At 48.1% G+C, this 21385-nt stretch overlaps 1 protein-coding gene and 3 non-coding genes across 4 annotated transcripts; 3 read left to right on the top strand and 1 right to left on the bottom strand.

Moving 5' to 3' along the window:
* The first annotated feature begins 566 nt into the window (after positions 1-566).
* Positions 567-639, top strand: Trnar-acg (transfer RNA arginine (anticodon ACG)). Its single transcript has one exon. It is a non-coding gene; the product is annotated as a tRNA-Arg (tRNA).
* A 384-nt stretch (positions 640-1023) lies between these two features.
* On the top strand, positions 1024-1096 carry Trnar-acg (transfer RNA arginine (anticodon ACG)). Its single transcript has one exon. It is a non-coding gene; the product is annotated as a tRNA-Arg (tRNA).
* Positions 1097-5064: 3968 nt separating this feature from the next.
* On the top strand, positions 5065-21015 carry LOC144160617 (uncharacterized). The gene is made up of 3 exons (XM_077691853.1): positions 5065-5167; positions 16069-16430; positions 20511-21015. Exons 1-3 carry the CDS (start codon positions 5065-5067, stop codon positions 20673-20675), a joined length of 630 nt encoding a protein of 209 aa, XP_077547979.1. The 3' UTR covers positions 20676-21015.
* On the bottom strand, positions 13059-13131 carry Trnar-ucg (transfer RNA arginine (anticodon UCG)). The gene has a single exon. It is a non-coding gene; the product is annotated as a tRNA-Arg (tRNA).
* Positions 21016-21385: the final 370 nt, after the last annotated feature.

Genomic DNA, 21385 nt, shown 5'->3' with positions numbered 1-21385 from the left:
GCGGCGTGCGTTGGCGACTCAGCGGCGTTATAGCGGCTTGATAACTGCGTGTGCAACAACCCTTAACGGTCCACTTTAGCGACCACAAGGCGGTCGTAATGACCGTCGCATACAACGACAACACAAACAAGTGCTGAAATAAATACTGTCTTTTTTACTTGTTCCAGTTATTTTGCACTTTTCCCTTTTTCCCTCACCCGCCGCGGTGGCTCAGTGGCTAAGGCGTTGCGCTGCTGAGCACGAGGTCGCGGGTTCGATTCCCGGCCGCGGCGGCCGCTTTTCTGATGGAGGCGAAAAGCAAAAACGCCCGTGTGTACGAGATTTCGGCGCACGTTAAAGATCCCCAGGTGGTCAAAATTAATCCGGAGCCCTCCACTACGGCGCGCCTCATCGCCTGCGTTGCGTCGGCGCGTTAAACCCTACAATCAATCAATCAAATCAATCATCACTTTTCCCTTTCCTTTGGCAAGACCGTGGGACTTGCCACAGAGGTTGCATTTTTTTTTCTTCAGAACAACGTGTTAAGGAACTGTAACTTTGTCCTAGGAACGCTGCGGCACTGATTCGGGCCTGTGGCGCAACGGATAACGCGTCTGACTACGAATCAGAAGATTCCAGGTTTGAATCCTGGCAGGCTCGCATCTTTGTTTTGCTGTTCTTACTTGTGCGACTTATTTTGCATTTTTGGTATATGTCATTTCGCCGTGCGACTTGCCTAAGCGGCTGCATTTTTTTTTTCAGAACTGCGTGTTAAGGAGCTGTAACTTTGTCCTAGGAACGCCGTGGCACTGATTCGGGCCCGTGGCGCAACGGATAACGCGTCTGACTACGGATCAGAAGATTCCAGCTTCGAATCCTGCAGGCTCGCTTCTTTCTTTTGCTGTTCTTACTTGTGCGAGTTATTTTGCCCTTTTGCTATATGTCCCTTCGCCGTGGGACTTGTCAAAGCGGCTGCATTTTTTTCTTCAGAAGAACGTGTTAAGGAGCTGTAACTTTGTCCTAGGAACGCCACTGCACTGGTTCGGGCCTGTGGCGCAACGGATAACGCGTCTGACTACGGATCAGAAGATTCCAGGTTCGAATCCTGGCAGGCTCGCTTTTTTTTATGTGCGTCACTTATTTAGGCATTTCAAACGACGCTTCTGAGCATAGCGTAAGTTGGCGCTCAGCATAAATCGAAACTTTTTTATATGCGACGGCATCTCATTCACTCGCCTTGTCCCTCCATACGGCGTTGTTGTCCGTCCACACCCCTCCCCCATTCTCCTCGCCGGGCGAGCTGCGCTCTCCGCCGCTCACCCCCTCGCCTCTCCGATAGCGAACACTGTCTCGCGAGGGGCATTGGATTGGATTCGATTGTATTGTATTGTATTGGATTGGATTGGATTGGATTGGATTGGATTAAAGTGGATTGTGTTGGATTGTGTTGCGTCATAGCCGCGGCAGGGGGTTCGCGGCACGTTTCACGCGATGGTAGAATCAACCTAACGGAAACAACAACGGAACCCCCTATGCGTCGCATCTACACAGGGGTTCCCGTGAGGGGAGGTGGAAGTAATTTTTGTGATTCATTTTTCTCCTCCAATAGAACAACAACAGAGAAAAAAGGGCCCAGCAGTGATCGTTTCGCGGGCTCGAATTATTCGGGATGATGATTGTAGGGTTTAACGCGCCGACGCAACGAAGGCGATGAGGCGCGCCGTAGTAGAGGGCTCCGGATTAATTTTGACCACCTGAGGATCTTTAACGTGCGCCGAAATCTCGTACACAAGGGGGTTTTTGCGTTTCGCCTCCATCAGAAAAGTGGCCGCCGTGGCCCGATCGAAATATTAATGGCGTGCTAAATCTGCACCATATATTTGTAGCCAAAGACCAATTACAGTCCCGTCCTCGGAGGGTTTACTTGCATGCTCACCCCGAAATCTGCAACTTTCTCGCGACCAATTTCAGTCGTGATTATTCGCCGATTTTTTTTTTTGTTTGTACTTGTTGTTATTGTACGTACATGTTTTCATTCAAAAAATTATATCCCGTAAATAGTTGACATCCCATGCAACGTTTGAGAAGTACATATTCTCACTCTCCCATGAAGATGCCAGTCTTGCTTTGTTCATGTCCCTTGAGCTTTTCACCGGTAGCTCGTAATATCGCACGCGGACAGCTATAGATGACGTTGTTTCTGTATGTGTCGTTTCAGCGACCTAGAAATTTGGTTTATTGGTCCACCAAAGTGCATTTATAGGACCCTACGACATTCGATTTTTTTTCTTTTTATCGGTTCTTGGTATGGCCTTTTCTGACGGCGTCATTTCCGACATATACGATGACAACTTAAAGCAAGCAGCGACTTAATGCCGTTTCCCGCGGTGCACTTTAATCTCGATAGCCGGGCTGCCTGGCAACTGGAGCGTAAAAGTGCGGTTGCCTCGACGAACGGGAGCACGAGGAACACGTGCGTCTCATTGTATAGGAGAAAGTAGCCAGCCGGCAGGGTCCGAGAAGACGGCTGCGCTTCGTGCTCCTTCCCTTCATCGCATCGTTCCTATATAGCGTACTCACGTTCGTGGACTTTCTGCCCAAGCGGCTTTGTTTCCGTTTCTTCTAAATGGAGCAGAGCCGACCCGCACGCTTCAAGTGCTTTTTTCCCTGATCCGCGCCAGGCGTGCAGGCCGCGCGGCAAACCAGACCCTGTCCTGCAGTAGCCGGGTCGTATCTGCATAAAGCTATTGCGACGCTCTGCGCAGGAGTGCGGAGCTGGGCTTCTCGGAGGAGGATGAACGTGGCCGCAGGGAAGCCCGCTTTAGATCTTCAGCTATAGCTCCATCGGTCGTGCGCTTAATTGCCGCGCTCATGCTCGGTGTCTGGGCGCTAAGGCATATCCCGCCCGAGAGAAGCATCGCGCGAGTCCATCGCTTCGAGTCGTCTTTATTATTGATGCGGGTGTTCCTTCCGCTGTATCGATCGCACGCGTCCCCAAGCATGAAAATGAAATCGTGCCGGAAAACTGGTGGTTGTTTCCTCCAACGATACTGTTCCTGATGTATGCCCATAACCTTAAAGGTACGACGTTACACCGTACGTTTAAAGTCAGGCGTACTTCCTCAGATGTACCTCAAACGTAGAATCTCAGGCGTAGGACGTTAAATGTTAGAAGGCGAAGAAAGGTTATGGGTTTGAACGTAGATGGCACAAAAATGGCATGGAAAGGAATGATAGTGCTTCCACGCACAGGATTGCCCTGTTAGAGCTGCTGCTTGATCAAAATTCAAGCATCCGTGCGAACTTTTGCTCGGGGATAGACGAGCTTCACGTAAAAAGACAGCTTCTCGACGTAAAGCCAAAGTTAATAAAGTTTCCGAATGTTTGAATATACGGAAACGCTCAAAAATAAAGAATGCTAGTCGAGCAGACAAATACGGTAGCAGTGTGGTTTACTTGTATCCGTTGAAGTTCTTAGAGCCAAGAAGCAGGCCTAGAATGAGCAGTAAATCCTCGTTGCTGGCCGGATTATAGGTCGTTGCAATCAGTATTGGTAGGTACGGCCGCTACATTTTACGCGAGTAGTCAGGTGTCGCTCTGCGCGCGAAGCGACTTTGGGGATGTTGGGGATTAAATTTAGCACAACCTGACATGGTGCGCCATCCCACCACATCCAACTTTTTCGGCACATTGGATCCCATTGTTGCCGGTTTCTATGGGTATGTCGCTATCTATAAAGCGGGTCGTGGTCTCATCAAACGCGAAAAGTGACCGTGGTCGTCGTCGGCGGCGTCGTCAACACGGGCGGTATAAAGATGGCCGCCGCTGTAAATAGAATAAAGTGCACATTTGGGTTTGTGTGGAATTTGAACCCGAGACGCCAGAGCAGGGGCCAAGTTTGCTAACCGCTGCGATAACCCGGTGCCCACCTTAGGTGAAGAAGAGTCAGCCCGGTGCACGTAAATTGCTGAAGAATTAATTAAACGTGATTGCAGGTAGTGACACGCTAATTAAGTATTGATTAGTGATTGATAGTAATGTTTATTAGGGCTAGATTACGGTGGATTAAAAAAGTGTAATACGGACCTGGGTGGATCAAGAAGGGTTAAAGCAGGTTTAGGTGAATTGAGGTTATTAGCGCGGCTGCTGTGTCAACGGATGTACGTGTATATAAAAGGTACACGTCACAAAGTGCGCCAGGCCTTCGCTGTCAAAGCGCGCAAGTAGACTGAAGTGACTTGAAATTCTTTTTTTCTCCAAGATGCCAGTGAAGCGTCCGTTGCCCCTCCTCCCGAATCACAGTGATCGGACCAAGATGAATGCAACGAGTTTTATGCTTATTGCAGTCCAATAGGCTTCTTACCTCCCAACACGAGGGCGTATACGGCCCCTGCGCTATGACTACGGTACGAATTCAATGCCCCTCGTAACATTATGCTTACACGTGTCTGTTTTGCTCTCTTTCAAGGCATACGACACACGCATCCGCCGTGATATGTGCTGCGACAGGCCAAACTTATACACCAACCACGACAACTAAACTTGCACTTGCGTTTCGTTGTCGCTTCTTTTTTCCACCACTATCTTCCTAACATGCGGGTGCCGCACGGCGCGCACAATGGAGGGGGAAAACGTGAGCGGCCGTTGGAGAGTCGAGAACCCGGCGTGCGGACCGGCTCGCGTGCTGGAGCAAGCTCGGAGTTTTATGGCGCACTCAGGCGTGGGTCTCTCGATCGGATCCTTCCGCAGGCGGCTCACGCAGGCGGCCGCGCACGCATTCGAGCCGCTCGTATGTAAATTCGCGGGCGAGGGGTGGCAAATAAACGCGCCTGCAACCGGCGGGCGGAATCAGATGCAAAGCGAAATGAAAGCATATCTTCTAGGGCGCAATAAACACGCGTGGTGCCGTCGGACCCCCCCCCCCCCCCCCCCCCCCTTCCTCCCCTTGCTCTCGTTACGAATAATTTCGGCAGCTTCCTGGGCACGTCCCAGGCAGGAGAGGAAAAAGAAGAAGAAAAAAAGCGACTCGGCAGCGAGCAGGCCAGGTCAATGCTTCGATCATGTCGTGAGCTCCATGCGGTCGTGATGCACGGCCCGGGCGAGGAAGCCACTACAGCCGCCGCACGTGCGCACGCTGCTCGAGGGGTCGTCCGCATCCAGCAGACCGCTGCTGAGGAGAATGGCAAAGGCAAGAGAAGGGCGAGAAAAATAAAGCACTCGGCGCAGAAGCAGTTCGCGATCACTCAGGGGTTTTTTGACTTCCAAAACAGCCACCTAACCGCTTCATCGTGAGGTATTAGCGCCGCTTGAGACGTTTGATTTAAGCACTTCAACAGCGGCAAATGGGTGGTACTTAAAGGTATACATGCGCATTTTAAAGAGCTGACAATGAATACACGAGAAATATATGTTTGCAGTGGTTGTTAGACATTTGTAGGCTAGATAGAAATCCGCTCTGTTCGCGCGGTGATGACGTTTCTGAAGTGCCGGCACCAAAGTTGCGTTTCTGATGGAGGCGAAACATACAAAGCGCCGTGTGTATGAAGTTTAGGCGTCCGTTCCCCAGGAGGGGGAAATAATTCCGTAGCCTTTCTCTGCAGCATAGCCCACCGCCACCGGCGACCGCAAATTACCAGCTGCCTCAGCGCTAAGTTAGTTGAAGCTTTTATTAGAAAGGAAGGCCATAGCCAAAAGAGAACTCCGATGTAACCACGCTATCGGGCTCGTGAAGGAAGTCCGATGTCGGAGCGTTCCCCCGTTCCCCGCACTGCGCAGCTGCCACCTACGTGGAGAATATATCGCTCGCTGAGATGGACAGCTTAGTGCGTTCTGTCATGCCCGTGAGAGGGAGAGAGAGGGAGAGGGAGAGAGAGAGAAGTAATGATTTATTAGAGAGTTTAGCTCGAAACTAAAAAGAAGCTGGCTACTCCAAACTTTCGAGTGATTAAAACGTACATTGGTTGCCGCATGATTACCGTTCGCATGATTACGTATGCTGGACAGTGAAGAGCGGCGCAAAGCTCCTCCCTTTTGTTATGTGTTTCGATGGCGGTTCAGAGTACTGCAGATTGCGATAACGCAAGGCAAGACTGAAAGGGCGCCAGTTATCACTTTTGCCTGTGCCTCCACCCCGTTGGCAAACTGAACACCGTCCACAGCAGGAGTGTCACAAGACGGAGGGGCTCTGCGCCGCTCTTCGCTGTCCAGCATGCGTAATCATGCGAAGGGCAATTAAACTTCGCGGTTCTATATCTCGGAGTATGGATGCACTAGAATAATTCTGCCAAATGAAACTACGTGGAAACACGATTGCGTCCAACTTTTCAATACAACCATGCCCGCTTACTGCAGCCGCTAAAACGTTAATTATTCAATTTTAGTTTATTAATTACCCGCCGAGATCAGTAATTACCACCTAATTGTGTGTACCCCTGGGTGCATAGCCTAACCGTAGAGGTGGTCTTGCCGTACATCTGAGCGCGTAATTTAAAAAATACCGGTCGACTTAATTTTGATCACCCTGTATATTAGGCCTACGCTGTTCGATACCCTACGCATCGTAGTAAGACATTGCGTACCCGTAACGCCTGACGTTACCTGAGTTAGGCTGGCAACTGCCGTAATAACTTTAAAGAATGACGTCATTTCACGTCTCAGCCAATCGAACTGCGTGACACGCCGTTTTTTTACATCCATAGATCACGATATGGCTTTTGCGTCGTCTGAACGTTGCCTTAGTCGCACGTAGAGTTTAAAGTAGGCTCAGTTATCAACGCTCTGTCGTGCGTTCTTGTCAGTCAGGGAGAGTGAGGCCACTTTACTTTAAATTGGTTATTACATCAGAGTTGCCAGCAGACCATAGATCAGAAAAAAAAAAAGCGTCAGAGAGAACGCCGCCCAAAAATGTTTGTTGGCCGTTTTTTCCTTCCTGCACCATCAAAATGGAGCTAAGTACCACGTCAATGCACCGAACCGACAACACCCGACCATGCCAGCGATGGCACGCACAGATTGAATAAACGGTGTTAATTAAAAAACCTCGAGTGTCGATTGTTCTTCCATCTCTCGAGGAAAAAAAGCAGCCAAACCAATTGCAAAAACCACCGCTATTGCTCACTGTAGGATTAATTATACTGGCGTCTAATGCGACCCACCAGCATGTTCTTTTTTTGTTTGCATGTGCTGTGGCGAGTGAAGATAGCCAATGAATAGAAGTAGGCAGCAGTTTATTTCCTGATTCTGATGACTACCACCAGCGACAGTCTAGTACATGCAAATATATCGTAACAACAGAGAATTACCAACGCCCGTCTCCCTATCCGGTTACATCTTAATTATGCAGTTCCTCATCATCGCCAGAATAGAGCTTTGGTAATATGTAGACACAAAAATGATGTGTGAACTTTTTCGAATCTGTCGTGTCCGATTTTTGTGCAACTGCTCAGGCCTTCAATTTGGCACAGAACGATCCGAGGGTGCGGAATAAACCGGAACCGATACCCTATACGCGAGGCGATACTTGTCGGCTCTGGGTCCATTACTGGACAGTAAGGCTGAATTGTTGGTATATACACGCGGCTGCAACTTTGCACTTACCATAGCTACAGCGGTGCTGTGTGGCACACCCTGCATAATGTCTCTACGCGTCTATTTGACAAATTCGGCGGAGATAATGGCCTCGGTTTTGCAAACCCTGTTGTCATAGCGTCGTACGAACACATAAAAGATCCCACCGGCCCAACGTCACGCGATCCCTTCCAGTCTTTTCGCTCTCACGCAACGGGATGCCGGGCCGCGCCGCTCGCATGCACACAGCGAGTGGGCGCACGGGGGAAGGAGGAGCGTCCACGCGATGACTCCAACGTGCATATCGTCTCAGGGTACGTGACTTCCACAGCGTTGCTACCCCGGATGCTTACTAGCGACACGATACAACGGGCGGCGCTCTCGTTAACACCTATCGTGCATGCAACGCGGCCGGCAAGCGCGCTTCGTTTTGCAACGCATGCTAATCACCCCCGGACGCTCGCTCTTAATCCGGCGACCGGTAGGAAGGAAAGCGCCCAAGCCGGGAGAAGGGCGCGCAAATAAAGCCGAACTGAGACGCGTTATATGATGTGCTACGGCGTAATACAGGGTGTTGCGACGATAACTGAAACACTTTAAAATTTTTTCCTGATCGAACCGCCTCTCTGTTAGCGCTCAAACTTTCCACGAAGGTCGCATTTTGTGGTCTACTTTGTTTAACACCGGGAACAACGATGGTACTTACTTGGTTATCCTGCAAATAAATAAAAACGATTTTCGCCTATGGGAAAATGGCCGCTTATTTGGACGTGCGAGCCCGAAGACCGGGTTTTCTGATCGTCTGCTAGCTCATTCCTAGGTGCATTTTCTGATCGTCTGCTGCACCATTTGGCTCCTTCCTACCGTGAATCCCAAACGTGCGTTTCGCTCCGCATACCCCAGGTGGTTCCGTCGTTCCAACATCAACTTACGCTAGCTCGCACGTCCAAATCAGCCGCCATTTTCCCATAGGCGAAATACGTTATTATTTATTTTCAGGATAACCAGGTAAGTACCGTCGTTGTTCCCAGTGTCAAACAAAATAGACCACAAAATGCGACCTTCGTGTGAAGTTTGAGCGCGAACAGAGCGGCGGTTCGCTCAGGAAAATCTCTTAAAGTGTTCCAATTATCGCCGCAACACCCTGTACAGTTTACGGTTGTTTTCCCGCCCGTTTTAAAGGACGAGACGTGCGCTAGTAGGGAAATAGCGCACTAGGCTTGTTTGTGCTAAGACAGAAAAACAGAACAATACGACTCAGCCAGTTTCGCATCATGCGCTTTCTTTGTACCTGTGGTTTTGTTCGTGCTCTAGTTTGTCCAACAATACAGTCCATTGAGTGCTCAAGTAACTCTTCCTTTAGTGTATTTATGTACCTATGTATGTATGCTCTTCATATATATATATATATATATATATATATATATATATATATATATATATATATATATATATATATATATATATATATATATATATACAGTCAGTCGAGTCCACTTATAACAATACCGGTTTTAACAATATATCGGATATAACAATGGACAGCCGCGGCACCGTCAGCTTTTCATTGTATTCTATGGCAAAATAAACCGCTTATAACAATGCTGTCATGATGCAATATCAGTTATAACAATTAAATGTGGGCACTGGAACCAACCCTGAACGAAACAAAAATGCAAAAACGCTGCGACAATGCCACCCCAACCCCGCCTATTACGCAAAAGGGCATGAGAGCATACGCGCGGCGGCCAGGCGATAGTGCACTTGGCCTCACACGCGGCGAGTGCGCGCCGAAGAGGCTCGCATGCCACCGCTGCTTTCGCCTGCCGCGGCGACGCGGAGGAGGGGGAGTAGGACCGGATGGGCGCCTCTACGGGTAGTGGGGCAGTCCATTCTGAGGGTGCGCCGCCTGTAGAAAAAGCACCGGGGTGCCTAAGCCGCCGCAGCAGCAGCGCTGTGTGCACTGTGCCGACCTCCCCTATTCTTCACTCATTAAATGCTCTTGTTTGTCACGTTTTCTTTGTTATTTTCGGCATAACCCGCTTATAACAATAACCGGTTATAACAATGATATTTTCATGGCACCTCAATATTGTTATAAGTAGACTCGATATATATATATATATATATATATATATATATATATTGCCGCATATATATGTACGTTCTTCATATATATACATACATACAGGGTGTAGAACCGGAACTAACCGAACCGAAAACCGGAACTGAATCGGTATTTTTCCCTGAACTGAACCCGTACCCGAACCGTTATTTTTTGAGCACGCTGAACTCGAACCATAACTGAGCCGAAAAAAAAAATGCGGTTCCCGGTTCACGACGAAGCGGTTCGGCCATCCGCAGTTGATAATGCGTGGTCAACGCCATTCGGGGCTTTTGTCTTTCACGCCCCATCAACTTCTCGCGCATTTTCCCCTTCAGATCAGCCACAACACTATCAACGCTCTCTTCATTGTCACAACATAAGGAAAAGTATGGGCCAATGTTGCAAAGGTAGGCTACTACTGGTCCCGCGAGCAGAGTGCAGGGCTGAGAAAACGAAATTTCCCACTCGGCAGCCTGCAGGAGATGTAAAACATCGACTTTGCCTTTCCCTCGCGCTGCGCGACTGTGTAATGACAATCGGGCCGCAAGATTGCTGCACTGCGCAAAGGCGAAGACCAACCCCGGCAATGTCCATACTTATTGCATTTCTTACTTTTCTTTAGAAACGTACGTCCCACACCTGGAGAGTGTAAATACTTGACCCTCAAAAGCTGCTCGGAGTGTAAGCCGTTGGCTACTGACCACAAGGATGCGGGTTCAATCACCGCACCCGGCTGCCGTTTTTCTGATGTAAAGGAAAGGAAAAACGAAAACATCCATGTGGGGAGATTTCGATCCGCATAACGATACCCTGTTGGTCTAAATTGTTCCGCCGGCCTTCAATATACGGTGGGCCTTATAGCACAGGAGTGGCCTCGCGGAATCAAACCTGCCATGATTATTTGACACGTGCGTTTCCACGGGCCCATCTCATGCCTTCAAATTATTCCACGGCGAGTTCCCACACGAATCATTTATGCTCTTTGTTGCTGCCTTTCGTCATGAAATAAGCGAAACACCAAAGAGTAGATGTTGCTGTAGACACCCCTTCTTTGTCCGACCTTTAACATATCCAAACGTGTCATCACGTCGAATGCAGCGAGTGGTGATGCCTGGTATAAAGGCAGTTTTTCATGACGCGTAGAGCGGACAACTTCGCGTTTTTTAACGGATTTAAAAATATGTTAGTGTATAGAACGCACTAGTTCTCCTTTTCAAAAAAAAAAAAAATTCCCCCCTACCTTGCAGGCGCTACGTATTTCGTCTTGGATAGAAAACGACCCTTAAGAAGTATCACATACAGAAAGGCAGGCCGGTCCCGCATTATTGCATTTTCCCACCGCTTATACTTTGCGCTTTTTCTGCTGTTTTGTCTTTTGAGGGATGCTTTGTTTGGATATGCGCTTCACTGACCAGTCTAACTCACTGCTCTACTGGTATACTGCTACTAGTTCCGGGAGGGGGGAGGGACGATACCGCTGTCGACAAAATAAACAGCGCTTCCTCACAAGAGCTGTATGTCCTGCTTTACGAGTCCCTCCGTCGCCCTGGGTTGTATGCTGGTGAACGTATCCTTAGAGAGAGAGAACGAGAGAGACAGAAAGAGAAAGAGAGAGAGAATGATGTTATTTTGTCTTTCGGGATCAGGTACTGGGGGTGGAAGAGACCCAGGGCCGCCGCGACCGCAGGAGCCCGGGAGGTAGTCAAGACTTGGCCTGACCCCCCCCCCCGGTTTGGGCGTCGCGACAAACCTGCTCCCAAATGGGAGGGGAGGGAAGGGGGCTCTGGGTCCGCAAGGCATTCGCAGAGATAATGGTAGTGAGTGTCGAGTGTCCCGCAGGTGGGGAAGGTAGGGGTAGTAAAGAGGTGTAGATGAGTGTGTATAAATTGTGTTCGGTGTGGGAAAGTGTCTGTTTATAGGATGCGCAGCATGTGGCCTGCCTCCGGGGAGAGGTGTGGGTGCGGGGTTGGGTTTTGCGGCGGAGGACGCGGTACGCACACATCCGTAATAGCTATCTCAAAATGAATCCCGCTGATCAGAGTAATAATGAGTGACTAAGCGTTAACTAAAAGCTCACTTTTCACCCTTTCAGTCCCGACCTTTTTTTAAGCACAAAAATGTTTTATCTGTGTTTTACTCGATTCTACGGCTCCCCTAAGCCCATAAACAAAAGCAATAGAACTGTTATTGCAAGTAATAACTGATTTATTAATGAGCCCAATAATTGAAGACATCTGGCCATTGAAAATGTTACTTTGAGCGGAAAACTTTTTCCCTGTTTTGCTAAATTTTATGACCACCTCAGCCTTCAAGAAAAAGATGAGCTTCGCAGTTCAAATATTTACAGATTTACAAGCCTGGGAATACAACTAAGACCTCTTGTTCTTTTAGCCTCGACGTCGTAACTTCGTGTTCACTGGAGCTTTTTATTCTTTGAAGCATCCGGCTCCGCTAAAACGCCACAATAGTGATGTATACCGCGAATCTCATCCTTGAAGGACAATTCCCCCTTAAAACTAGCAGTTTTCTTTTGTTCTCTATGCGCTAGAGTGACGACAGCAATTTGATTCCATTTGGAATCCCCGGGACAGAAAGGGTTAATACAGTTTTGGCTCGCACCCTCGAGTAGGTGACTGCTAACAAATTATCCTAGGTGGCAAAACCGTCGAAATCATAGATACCATTCACCTGTCTTCATAAAGGACTATTTTTCTTGCGCTACAACTGATGAAAGTACACCGCTGGATTTAAACACGTCCTCTGCTAATATACGCAGGGAACTCCGTATATTAGCCGAGGACATATTTACTAGTATTTATATCTGATGGAAGGCGGGTAATCTGCTCCCCACCCCATACCCCCACATGTTGTAGTGGTGGTGGTGGCCCATAGAAAATGTTGCATATCCACTTATGGGGATGGGCTATGCAGAGCTTTCTTAAATCATAGAAACCAATTCGTGCTCATGACCCATGCCCATGCTCGGGATTTCTTTCTTGTTTTAAAACGTCCACTTTAGCATGTACTCTCTAAAATATTGGCTTCAGAAAATCATCTTAATCGCATAGCCATTCTTCACCAGATTCGTTCTATGTCGCATCACTTTTGGAGTGAGCAGTCCGAAAGCACTATTTGCTCCGATGTAAAACCTGACGAAGTCTCTGAAGCCTCCCGTATTTCTGGCTTACAACTCGCTAGCGCAAAGCAAGCCACGGATATTTCGAGCTGACGAAACGCTCATTGCCGGGCCTTCTTTCTCACACGTTTTTTCTCACCGGTCATTGGGGGAAATAATTAACCACAAAGCCCTTTCTAGCACGAATGAGCGCCGAGTGATGCTGTGCACAGAAGGTTGGTTGTTCCGAATGTCTAAAACAACTAAGGCAAGAACGAAATAAAAAAAAAGCGAGCCTGCCAGGATTCGAACCTGGAATCTTCTGATCCGAAGTCAGACGCGTTATCCGTTGCGCCACAGGCCCGTCTTTTTTGTAACACAACGTTTATTTACACAGATGCAGACATATGCATGATACACAGGCAGGAACGAGGCATTGACAAGTGTGCGTGTACATACTGTCGGGACATAACCTTCGGCCACCTTCAAGTGAGTCTTCGCTTAGTCACAAAATAGACAACACATGACTGCGGGTGCAAAATTAATTACAAGCATGAAACTATGATGTTGCAGAACACCGTAAAATCAAAAGTACTGAACAGAGAACGCTGGAAATGTATAAAGTTACCAGGCGGTTGTATACTTTTGGTTGATGTGAAGGGCGCCTGATAAGTGGAGAACAGCGTTGAGAAAACGCAGTGGTAGGACCACGCGCGAGTCACAGCCATTCCCAAACACAGTGTTTGAACAGCTTAAGGCAATCTGATATATTCTTAACGCGGAAAGTAAAAAAAAAAACGAAAAAACAAATAAGGAAGCAAACCTCCGAAGATTCGAACCCGAAATCTTGTGATCGTAGTCAGACGCGTTATCTCCATTGCGTCACAGGCTTTTTTTCTTTTTCTTCCGTGGTATTTATTTCAAATCTCGAGAATGATATGTACAACTATTTATAAATCATGGCGCTTAATATACGAGGCGGAACGGGGAATCTGGAGTTCGGCGAAAAAAACGCGGACAACAATTCTCGCTAGTAAGAGTGCAATGATACACACCGGAGGGAAACAGGGCATCAATCAGGCCTAAAATCAAGAAGAACTGCGAGTTGGGCTTGTTGATATAGGTTCATGATGGGAATTAGCGCAATACAAAACTTGGACAAGAAAGACTACGGGACGAAGCACTACGAAGTAGCGCTACTTAGTAGCGCTTCGTCCCGTAGTTTTTCTTGTCCAAGTTTTGTTTTGCGCTAATTCCCATCATGAAGGTCTAAATTCATTTTCATCTTTCGTCATATTGGCCTTTTAGCTTAATTATCATTTGACTAAAATGTGGCTAGGTAGATACCATCGGCTCATCGTTTCTGACTAACATGTGCGTTTTCGATAAACTGTGTAGAACCATTAAAAAAAAAGGTCATAAGGCACATCATCGCATGGGAGCTACAAGATATCCCGTACTGTGAGGTGTTAATTTAAGGTGCTTTTGGAGTGTCAGTTAAAGTACATCCCAGAACAATATAGCGTCTTTGCAGTCAAGGAATAGTTATCAATCGCTTCTAGAGGATCACGAAGTCGACAGTTAACAGAAAACGCAAAAATGTTCCTACTACGCAGCCATGTTTCAACGGGCAAGGTTTCCGTATGTAGCTTGAAAAAGAAAGATTTTGTACATGGAGAAAGAGGCATGTTACAAAATCGCTTAATAACACCATGACCGGTTGAACTATCGTAAAGCGATCTATACAGGAGTGCAGGAAATAGCATTGATATTACATCTCTGTAAAGTCTTTTGCGCGACACCGTAAATAAATAGACGGTGGAAAAGCCAGCCATTACATATCCGACAGGAGAACACACCTTGTGCATGAATCTCCACAAACATGGTCACGTGTGAGGAAGATTTAGTAGAAACAATAATACCAGAAGAACATCTACATGGTTCACTTGACAAAAAAAGGTTTCATAACGGGGTGGGATTCGTCCAGAGTAAATCAAAAACGTGCGACTAGTTGCCGCAAATTGAGCTGTGTCAACCCGAGTCCTCCAGCACAGACGGGCCTAAACAGATTATCCCGTGCCATAGGTTCCATAGAAGAGGACCATACAAATGTCGCGAAGGTCCTGCGAAAACACTGAGTGGGAAGCTAAGCGCAGTGCAAAATTTGCAAACAAATACAGTAATTTTGTAGCGAGAAACATGCTGCACGCCTTAGCTCTACCGAAAATAGAAAGATTCTGCGGCACAAAACTCTCAGCGTAACGACGGAGGGTCGATCCCCCTTTCCGCCAGAAGCGTACGTGTGCTGTTCTTACAGCAGTCCATTGGTGCGCCAAGGTCTTTTGACGGCCGACGTCACCATTTAATGCCTGCTTGGCTCGGGTCGGCGCATTTACCTCCAAATTCCATCTACAAAAACAAAAAAACAAAGGTAAGTTAAAGTCAACTTTTAACCTATAGTTACCTGCATGGTATTGACAATTATCGCTTAAGTCACTTATCGCCACTTCCACAAGGACTCTTCCAGTACCTAAGTACAGCGAAATTGTGGCTTTGTCAATAGTGTTTGCGTAAGAAGGTAGATGACACCTTCAGTGCGAAAGTGCCACTAGCCTACCTCGCCGGTTTCACACGAACGAGCCTGGTTCATGAAGCCTTATTCGTGTAGCGTCTCGTATTTTCCATTTAATGAGTCACTTGCGCAAAGGCTGATGCGCAGCATAGGCAGGGGTGGGGGAGAGTGGTGCTTTGAGTGTGCGACATCCTGACATAAGGTCTAACGTCACGCTCAGAGGCGTAACTTCAACTCGTACCCGCATCTCGGTGTACAATAAGCGTGACGTTGCTTGTCATATTTTACGGCTCAGCAAATGAAACGGCGTAATGATAGACTCGCTTTAGCGGCCAAGTATCACAAACTTTGTTGGGGGATAGTTTTGATAAAACAAGAGTTATAGCCGTTTTCTGCTGACCATTCGCGATGAAGTTGGCTTTACCGCAAGGCGTTGTTGCTCGCGCACAGGAAAAATGCACGGAACCCTAGCCATATAAAGCAGTGCTTTCAAAGCCGACCTGTATTCGAATAAATATGGAGATTAATAACGCTGTGACCACGGGCATTGCCGACCGAAAATCGTGTATGGCAACACAGGTGCTGAGCCCATCATATTTGGTCCGTGATCGCGGCCACCATCTTAGCGAAGTGAATGATTGCATACGTACGGCACGCCAGGTGGTCTGAACCAACCGGGTCAGTTAGTGGCGGATTTTCTACACGGACCAGGCCCTGTCGCTGTACCAGAGTGTGTAAAGCTGCGACTGTGGAATAATCGAGCGTCGCTAACGAGGCCGCGCGCATCGGGGGTGCTCGCGTTCCTGCAGGTGTCCCTGCTGCTGTGTGCGGCCGTCGTGCTGGCGTCGGGACGACGGCGCTACCGCATCCGCTATCTGGACGAGGACGAGGTGGACGAGTCGCCCGTGGTGTTCCGCCGTAGCCGGGACCGGGACTTGCTGCGGGACCTCGAGGCCATGGCCAGTAGCTCGGAGCGGTCCGGCCCCGTCTACGTTATACGCAGGCGCAGGCCCAAGGAGCGCCGGCTGCCAAACCACGGGAGCCGCGAGCGGGTGCGCTTCGAGGAGCCGCCGGAAGACTTCGACGCAGAAGTGAGGGCGCGCCCGGGATTCGGAAACCACGCGTCCTAGCGGGCTCATAGACGAAGGCTCAGACTGGCCGAACACCGAGTGAAACCTGACGATGCTCCCGATGATTTCGTTAACGCTATCAGAACGTTTTAGCATATATCTGTTGCTTGTTCGGTGTCGATCTTTCATGTTATTTAGGAGTTTTAGCAACAGGCTAACATTGTTCAGTGACCATGGTGGTGGCTTTATCGGCCACTTCATTCAGTAATCTTACCATTATTTTTGACACTTGTGTAATATATAGAATTTATGCCTTTAAAAAAATGCGTGGACCTGCCTGGCCACTGTGCCCCTGAATGACCAATCGCAGGGTCCAATGAAGCAAACTTGGCGAATAGCAAGGTCCAATTTACGGTTTCATTCAAAAATTTAGTTGTTCATTATCGGGCTTTATCTTCGTTACAAGACACGCCTTCTGAGTTATTTAGACCCCGTGCATGGGGTTTTTCCCATCTCTCAGAAATTTCGTACGCGCTGGCGCGTTCATATTGTGACTACAGCAAAAATACAGGAGTGGAGAGTGGCTATCAGGGGAGGAAGGTGGTGGGACAGGGAGTTGAAGGGAGAGAGTGAAGTGAATTTCGTTCGGCGGCACGAATCTACCACACAACCGGAACCGGACTGCTACAGAGACGAGCCCGCATCAATCTGAATGATTGCCCCTAAATTTTTAAACACGAAGGTCTTTCTTCGGCTACTTAAACCCTGATACTTTGGTCTGTCTGTCTGTCTGTCTGTCTGTCTGTCTGTCTGTCTGTCTGTCTGTCTGTCTGTCTGTCTGCCACTTGATAGAGCCTTCCGGCCAAAAGCTAAAAGAATATTTGAACGAGAGGTTTATATAAACAAAACTCTTCCAAACCACTAAATCTGGAAACATACTTCGTACTTGTCAACACTGTTCAGCAAAAAAAAAAAAAAAAGATAAGACATTGAGCATATTTGAGGCAAAACATCAATACATAAGTGGTATTTATTTGCAGCGCTCTCTTAATAAACTATACATGGCAGCTCGATTTTTCGCGATACAAAATAGAAAAATACGCATTGAAAACAATGTTTCGGCTCCCAAAAATAGAAAAAGCGCTTGCGTCCATGCCTCATGCCTCGTGGCAGGATTACAACAAACCCCTGAGTAACAAATGGCTCCAGCAGATGGCGCGCGAGGAGTGGGACGCACCGAAATTGAATTGATTGGAGCGAACATCCACCGTTTTTATCGCGGAAGGAGCGAGACGGGACAGGGGAAAGCGTGACAGGTGGGAGGCGGAGAGTAGAGAGGCAGTTACGCGGCAGCGGCGGCACAGGGCTATCGTCTTTCGACGGCTTTTTGCCGCGAAGTAAGCAGATACGCGGCCAATATTTTCCTGTATACACCTTTCATAGAGGGTAAGGTGGTCATGGTGAACCAGCCTACAACATATTGTGAGCCACCACATCTTTTTTCACAATGCTGCAGCAAAAAATAAAATCCAAGCCCTTTTTAAGATACAGGTGGTTGAAACGCGAAGCTTTCTCCCATGCAACCAAAGTCAAAGCCGAAGTACAAAATCCGCTCTCCTAAAGTTTATAATACACTATCCCAAAGTTCAAAATCCAAACTGCCAAACTCCAAAAGCCAAAGTTCACTTCAACTCAGCCAAAGTACAAAGCCAACGTCCAAATCCACACCACCAGATTACAAAGACAAAGTCCAACCCGGCTTAAAGAGTGTATTTCATCATCATCATTACTCACAATGTGTACTGCCAAACTATATTTTGCGTATTACGAGGGGTCCGTCAGATGTGCAAAGACGTCCCATTGTTATGCTATGCGGTGTACGATTGACGTGCCCCTTGTGAAAACCTTGTGTGTGTGTGGAGTTGGCTTTCCTGCAGCGTGTCTTAGCGGACGTCAACGCAGTCAGTGAGGCAGAGAAAGCTTCGCTTTAAAAACATCTTTTTTTCTAGAATGCCTCTTGCCGGCTCCATTCTTGCCTTTCTTCTATAAGACGCGCGTGGGTGGCTCGGCGCCATAGCCATAAGCAACGCCAGCCTTTCTTACGGCTGGCCATGGTCGTTGGCCACAAGACAGCACGTAAAATCATCCACTGACGCTACTACTAAAGCACCCGTAATGTGGAAGCCAAGGACGCCTCCGTTAAAGCCACCACTTTCCATGCAACAGTCGCACCGCTATCGGCACTTAAGAGCGACCGCTTACGACAAGCCGCCGGCAAGACCGTGTGTGCGCTTGGCGACCCCGCTTTCGTGACATTTCGAATTACGCAGTCAGCGCGCGCTCGGTCAGATAGGACAAACGACACCGGCGTAATTAAAAGCGCGGTGCACATAGCTCGGTCAATCTGGGGGAAGTGAAATCTTTCCGGAGTCATTTGCCTCGCGCTGTTCCCTGTAAAGATAAACGTGATCATGAAAAGAGTTCGCTCGCTACAAGGATACTCGACTTTGATAGGGCATTGGGCTATGCCATTTCCTCCGTGTTCGGCACCTGTGGAGTGCCTTGCCCACGCTTGATAACCCCAGTTTGCCGCATGAGGACGGTGCCGTGCCGACACGGTACGACGACTACCCACGCACCCAACGGACGTGCAATGACAAGATCGGTTCGCCGCGAACTTTGGAGAGGCTACACGCGTGGTTGCCCACAAAACGCCTCTGCGCGATACGAGGCGCTTTACGACAAGCATCGAACCGTTGACCAACACGCACGCTTCCTTTCTTTCACCTTCCCGACGAAAAGCTGGGCAAGCAGGTGGGCCACGATTTCGGCACGCTGTTCGAACCGGAAAGAAACAGGCGTACATGACCGAACCTCTCGATTTGATTGCTCAATATTTCATTCTGCTTTGTTTCAAACTACTGGCCGTGTTTCCCTACGCACGCAAAAAGGAATCGCCGCATTAGACTTACCATTTTATATTTATCCAGAAATATGATAGGGCGTGTTGCTGCCAACCGCGGAAAAGGGGTCGGGGGTGATTTTTACTTAATAGCAGGCTCCCCTCCCCCCCTCCCCCCCCTCCCCAATAATAAAAAGCGAACCAGAACGGCTGTCAAGTTTTAAAAAAAAGGGGGCAAGCAGCGCTGTCGTACATTGAGGTCGTTTCCGGTCGTTTGGTCTGACAAGAACCAAAACGTAGGGGAAAAAATCGCAAATATTCCTTAGAGCGATTCTTGCGTAGCGTTCAAGATGCCCACTAATAAATTGATCGATTGTGGGGTTTAACGCGCCTACGCTACACGCAGGCGATGAGGCACGCTGTAGTGGAGGTCTCCGGATTAATTTTGACCACCTGGGTACCTTTAACGTGCGCCTAAATCTCCAAAACACGGGCGTTTTCGCTTTTCGCCTCCATCAGAAAAGCGGCCGCCGCGGCCGGGAATTGTCCATAGATGACGGCAGTGCAGTTAAAAATATGCTCACAGACAAAGCTGAACATGCCCCAAAACGCGGTTTCTATCTCCCGCCCCACACACGAGCTGAGCACGCATGCGCCTAAGGTTTCTTTTGTTTTAAATGTTCAAATGTATGAACCATTCTAGTAGTTTGGAAAATGCTAGTAATTTGGAAAGGTATTTTCTGTATCAAATTCACGTTCAGACTTTTTGTAATGGAAGAAATGCCTTTCGCAATGCTGTGCGGTCCCCCGGGAATGGTCTATGGCTTCAATTTAACGGTGACGCCAAATAACCTGACGGGGATAACCAAGATACGCTTCGCATTTAAAACAAGCTTTGACACTCAGCTCACACAAACGGGGACAAGAAAGGAAAACACGGACAAGCGCTTTTCCTTTCTTGTTTCCGTTTGTATGTGCTAAGTGTCAAAGATAAAAAATTTCCGATATAGGCCGGCTCGCTGCGAAAAACAAGCGCCACGCGGTTTGTGGCGAACACCGTATTGAAATGCACCAATTAGCTTAAACAACCAATCTCCTATTGAACTAGGTCTTACATAGGTACCTGGTGGGAAGAGGAACTGCTTTGCTTCGAAATCTCCGTGCTTACTAACTTGCTTGTCTTGGCGTTCTGCGCGCAGGAAAGTCGGCGGCCAGGACCTCCGCTACCCGGCTCAGACCCATTCCGGCCTTCGTTCGTGGTCCAAGGAACGTACGCCCTGCATCCAAGGTCTCAGAAGCTGATGCCGTACGAAGGGCGGCCGCACATACCCATACCCCGAGAAGTGTTCTCAGAGATCTCGTAGAACCGCAGGCGGACCGAGACGGCGCCGTATTCGTCCAACCAACATTCGGCCACAGTCAGTGGATCACGGGCAGTGGCTATTCCCAAAACGACGGTATATCAGGGAACATGACTGGGCATGCCGCTTCACCGGAACTCGACGAAAGCCTGGAAGATAACATGTCAGGGCCAGACTGGAACACCTTGCAGCGTTATTCGGGGTGTTTTGTATGCTCTTTTCAACTCGTTCATAAGCAATGTAGAAGCAAACTGCCACGACTGGCCGGAACAGTTACAGCAGTCAGGGTAAAATAATAGGACATCTCATGTTAGTTTTTTTTCTTTTTTTCAGTAAACAAACCGATAACATCAGCCTCTTTGGTCAAGCAATAAATATTTATTTTGTCGCTTTTTCAATAAACAGTGTATGCCTACCGGAGCTTGATTTGAAGTTATTCACCTGCTTTTGCCTTATTCTTGTTGGACTTAATGCAATTTGATTTGTTGCATTTATATTTACGGACGAGAAACCGCATTCGGAAAATAAGCAACCGTTTTGCCCGATTTTATGCACAAAATGACTGTTAACACGTTTGTGTGTGGAGAACTAATGTACACGACGATCCAGTAGTTGACTTTTCGGGGGGAGAGAGACCCCATTTTCCACTTTTATATTATTTATTTATTTATTTATTTATTTAAAATATCTTACAGGCCCGAGATTCAGTCAAG

This window comes from Haemaphysalis longicornis, unplaced genomic scaffold, assembly GCF_048455015.1.
Source record: "Haemaphysalis longicornis isolate Haplotype H1 unplaced genomic scaffold, Haemaphysalis longicornis Haplotype H1 scaffold_1, whole genome shotgun sequence".
Taxonomy (NCBI): domain Eukaryota; kingdom Metazoa; phylum Arthropoda; class Arachnida; order Ixodida; family Ixodidae; genus Haemaphysalis; species Haemaphysalis longicornis.
This window is presented reverse-complemented; position numbering and strand designations above follow the sequence as displayed.